General features: G+C 39.7%; 2 protein-coding genes across 4 annotated transcripts in view; both read right to left on the reverse strand.

The window, feature by feature from the left end:
• Positions 1 to 653, reverse strand: part of LOC107569790 (uncharacterized) — a 22,903-nt gene extending 22,250 nt beyond the window's left edge. For 2 of the 3 annotated variants that reach the window (XM_016255945.1, XM_016255943.1), the window contains exon 1: positions 433 to 547. In XM_016255945.1, the coding sequence (XP_016111431.1) occupies positions 433 to 478 (46 nt within the window). In that variant the 5' untranslated portion in view covers positions 479 to 547. Of the gene's footprint in view, positions 1 to 432; positions 548 to 593 lie in introns of those variants that run through there. The other variant, XM_016255944.1, reaches the window with a different exon arrangement.
• LOC107569794 (uncharacterized) overlaps positions 1 to 4,453 on the reverse strand; it is a 65,353-nt gene that overhangs the window by 30,138 nt on the left and 30,762 nt on the right. The gene's annotated exons all lie outside the window — the stretch shown is intronic.

Genomic DNA, 4,453 nt, shown 5'->3' on the forward strand with positions numbered 1-4,453 from the left:
AATAAAATGGCTACTACATGAACTCCATTGGTTTTGTGAAAGAAATGGCAAATTTGTCAACACCGTCAGATGTCACCGCCATAAGATTTTGTGTTCCAATGATATATCAAAATACTTCAATGTGACTCTTGAATAAAAGCTTTATAAACAATAACATGTTTGTTGTGTTTGTTTTAATACAGTAATTGACTGATTCAATGTATTTGATAGTTAAAATTATTACAAATTCAGGTTTTCGTCACCTCCGTCAGATGTGTCAACTCCGTCAGTTCTGTCACCTCCGTCAGTTGAATATTTTGATAATATTTCATTATGATATTTTATATTTGTTGTGGAATTGTTGGTCACATGTGAAAGTGTAATCTGTCTGCTAACACCAGTGTCAAAGTGAAACCGAAAAAGTTAAATAATAAACGGAAATCGTGCACTTACCGCACATTAGTAGTACAACCTGAAAGAATTTGACAGTGCTCTTCATATTGCTATAGATTCCAGCCAAATCTGGAAATGGATATTATTACTCGTTGTTAGTTTCTACACCTCACCCAATCGATGGACAGCAACGATTGTTAACAAAACCTCTAAATACCCACAGATGTAGTGTTTTTAATGGCACTGAAGCTTCGAGGCATCAAGCACGCAGCACATTCTCCAGTGAAGTCTGGGCGTGTATTGGCTTCACAGAGTCAATCGAAGAGTCGCTTTCTGTCCACAGAGCGATTCGCTTTGCGTTTCGGAGTCTTCGAAGCCTAAATCTGATTCAGTTACATTTTCAACACACAAATCATGCAGGCAATATGAATTAGCCTATTTCAAGAAAACAAAATACTATGCAACTAGCCATATACGTGTACATGATCCTATTACTTCATATTGATATTCATACTGACATTTATTGCCAGACTATATGGGTAAATTAATGTATTATAGAAAGATAAAGATAAAATTCAACACAGACATAAAAGCACTTGTATAGCCATGTGGTTTACAAGGACTCTCATAGGTGTTAATCATATTTTCTATCGCTAGCCCTAACCCACCCCTAAACGTAACTCTCACAGAAAACTGCAGGCAATTTTGAATTTCTAGCCACTGTTTTCTACTCTCGAAGCTTTTACTCTTTTCCAGGGAACAGTCAGAAATATGGCAGAAAGAATGGGAAGAAGGAATTAAAGGTAGACATTGTTTTTCAATTCAGCCTACACTAATGCACACATCATTCACAAGATTAGAGAGGAGGGATAGTGTGGTAATCACTAGATTAAGACTGGGGCATTGTGCACTGAATTATGGGCTGGCAAGCAGATGGCAGATGTTTGTGTGGAGAATTAGAAACCGTGAAGCATGTAGTAATGGAGTGTGAAATTCTTCGTGCTGCAAGAAACCGCATGTTTTCTGATCTGTTGGAATCCGGAGTCTCATCTTTATCTTTAAAATCAATTCTTGAAAATAAGGAATATGAAGCAACAAAGGTTGTTATAAGTTTTTTACTCCACACTGGTCTTTATTTGAGGATTTAATCTATGAGATGGAGTTCTTCAGATGAACTGGGGAGGGCAGCAATACGCCTTTGAAGCGTCTAAGCTGCCGCAAATCATACAAGAAGAAGAAGAAGGGAACAGTCAGGGGATCTTTGAATCACCAAGATGTTGTGTATTGCTGAGAAGTCATCACGTAAGAGGTGGTTGTAAAAGTGGATGGCAAGTTCAATCAGGCGTCTGTGTGGTTTGGTCCGACATAAATAGTGAGTTTATAACAATGGCGACAAGGATGGGATAACAAAGACTGACTCCTTAGTTAAATCTGAAAGTGAGTCAGGCGTGCGTCACTTTGAGGAGTTTATTTCAGCTAATTAAAAAGTGTAGCTTCGAGATAGACCCCGCGCGTCAAAGATTGATGCTTCAATCCCCAAATTTGACTGCTACAGCGATCCAGCCACATTAGGTCCGCGGTGGACAAGATGGCTAAATGCTTTTGAACTCTTTGCCGGTTTGATCCTGACTGACGATCATGCTGGGACAGATGTGCGGGATATTTTCTCCACACTCGCTGACACGGGAGGGCCAACGAACTATGAGCAAGCAGTGACAGCACTAAACGCATACTTTGTGCCTCAGGTAAATACGGCGTTTGCAAGACAGACATTTTATCACCTCAAGCAGAGAACGGGACAGACCGTGCAACAGTTTGTCACATATGTTTAAGGCAAGCAGCCAAGGATTGTGACTTTGGAGCTGATAAAGACAACCAAATAAGGGATGCTGTTTTGAGCCGATGCAATTCTGAATATGTGCATAGAAGGCACTGATTTGACGCTTGCTCGCACCCTTGAAATTGCAGCGCAGTGTGAACGTGTTGAACTGCAGATGGCAGCGTTGCACATCTCTCCAGAATCGGAGATAAAAGAGACGGTGAGTTTTGTGTCCAAAAAAGGTGCGAGAGATCAGAAAAAACGTATGCAATACAGTAAAGGAAGAACAGATTCGGATAAAACTTGTTACAGATGCAGACAGACAGGTCATTTTGCAAAAGATTATAAATGCCACGCACGTGGAAAATCAGGCAGGAAATGCAATGGGAAAGATCATTTCGCAAAAATGTGTAAAACAAAAGACAGTTCAAAACAGATAAAAAGAGTTGACTCAGAAGAGAATAATCAAGACTTTGCATTTGTTGTAAAAGATGAGAGCAACATGGACAGAATAACTTTCTCAGTAGGGGGCATCAAACTACCAATGTTGGTTGACTCAGGAGCAACAAGTAACATAGTAGATGAAAGAACATGGGAAATGCTAAAAGAAAAGAAGATCAAATGCAGTTCAGCCAGGTCAGACAAGAAACTGTATGCGTACTCGTCAAGTGAACCCTTGCCAGTCAAAGGAATTTTCTGGTGTCATCATTTATTCGCTCTCACATCGTTCCAAACCCAAGACTTTCATTCATCTTCAGAACACAAATTAAGATATTTTTAATAAAACCTGAGAGACTTATGGTTTCAAGCTCCAAAGACAGGCATGCACTAATATGAACGTGCATTAGAGAGCTATGCAAAAGTGAAGATATTTTAAGAATATTTTTTGTTTTGTTTTTACACCTGTTGTGTATTGGTGTGACGTCATCATGTAAGAGGGAGTAGTAAAAAGTTCAATCAGGCATCTGTGTGGTTTGATCCAATATAAATAGTGAGTTTATAACAATGGCGACGAGGATGGGATAACAAAGACTGACTCCTTAGTTAAATCTGAAAGTGAGTCAGGCGTGCGTCACTTTGAGGAGTTTATTTCAGCTAATTAAAAAGTGTAGCTTCGAGATAGACCCCGCGCGTCAAAGATTGATGCTTCAATCCCCAAATTTGACTGCTACAGCGATCCAGCCACATTAGGTCCGCGGTGGACAAGATGGCTAAATGCTTTTGAACTCTTTGCCGGTTTGATCCTGACTGACGATCATGCTGGGACAGATGTGCGGGATATTTTCTCCACACTCGCTGACACGGGAGGGCCAACGAACTATGAGCAAGCAGTGACAGCACTAAACGCATACTTTGTGCCTCAGGTAAAAACGGAGTTTGCACGACAGACATTTATCACCTCAAGCAGAAAATGGGACAGACCGTGCAACAGTTTGTCACATATGTTTAAGGCAAGCAGCCAAGGATTGTGACTTTGGAGCTGATAAAGACAACCAAATAAGGGATGCTGTTTTGAGCCGATGCAATTCTGAATATGTGCATAGAAGGCACTGATTTGACGCTTGCTCGCACCCTTGACATTGACATTGCGTTGAACTGCAGATGGCAGCGTTGCACATCTTCTTCTTCTTCTTCTTCTTCTGTGGATTTATTGGTGGGTCGCATACCAGCTTTTAAGGTGCATACCGCCACCTCCTGTGCTGGAGTGTGAAGTGAGCAGATTAAGTTACTCTTTAGCCATTTTATCAGCTTTTCCATTTCCTGGTATATCAACATGCGCTGGAACCCAAACAAAATTAACTATTATTCCAGCATTTCTTAATCTATACAATATATTCATTATTTCTATAAAGATATCATATCTAACAGTTTGAAGACTGTTAAGTGATGCCATTGAATCTGAACAAATCACTACCTTATTTGGCATCACTTCTTCTACCCAACTAAGTGCCATTTGAATTGCCACCATTTCGGCTGTGTATACTGATGTCCCATCCGTTAACCTTCCATATTTTCCGATTTTAAATTCTGGAACATAGAATGCAGATCCAGTACGACCTATTTCTGGGTTTCTTGAGCCATCAGTGTTTATTGGCAGAAATGCATAATAAACTGTTCTGATATATTCTGTTGAATGGGTTTTGATATCAATGTCAATCTGTCCTTTTTGAATATATTCATGAATTTGAAAATCAACTTTAGGTTGACTGAAAAACCAAGGAGGTATTGGGGAAATTGTAACTGTTGGTGAAAATGTAATAT

Source organism: Sinocyclocheilus grahami, unplaced genomic scaffold (genome assembly GCF_001515645.1).
Source record: "Sinocyclocheilus grahami isolate Dianchi unplaced genomic scaffold, SAMN03320097.WGS_v1.1 scaffold1381.1, whole genome shotgun sequence".
In the NCBI taxonomy this organism is placed as follows: domain Eukaryota; kingdom Metazoa; phylum Chordata; class Actinopteri; order Cypriniformes; family Cyprinidae; genus Sinocyclocheilus; species Sinocyclocheilus grahami.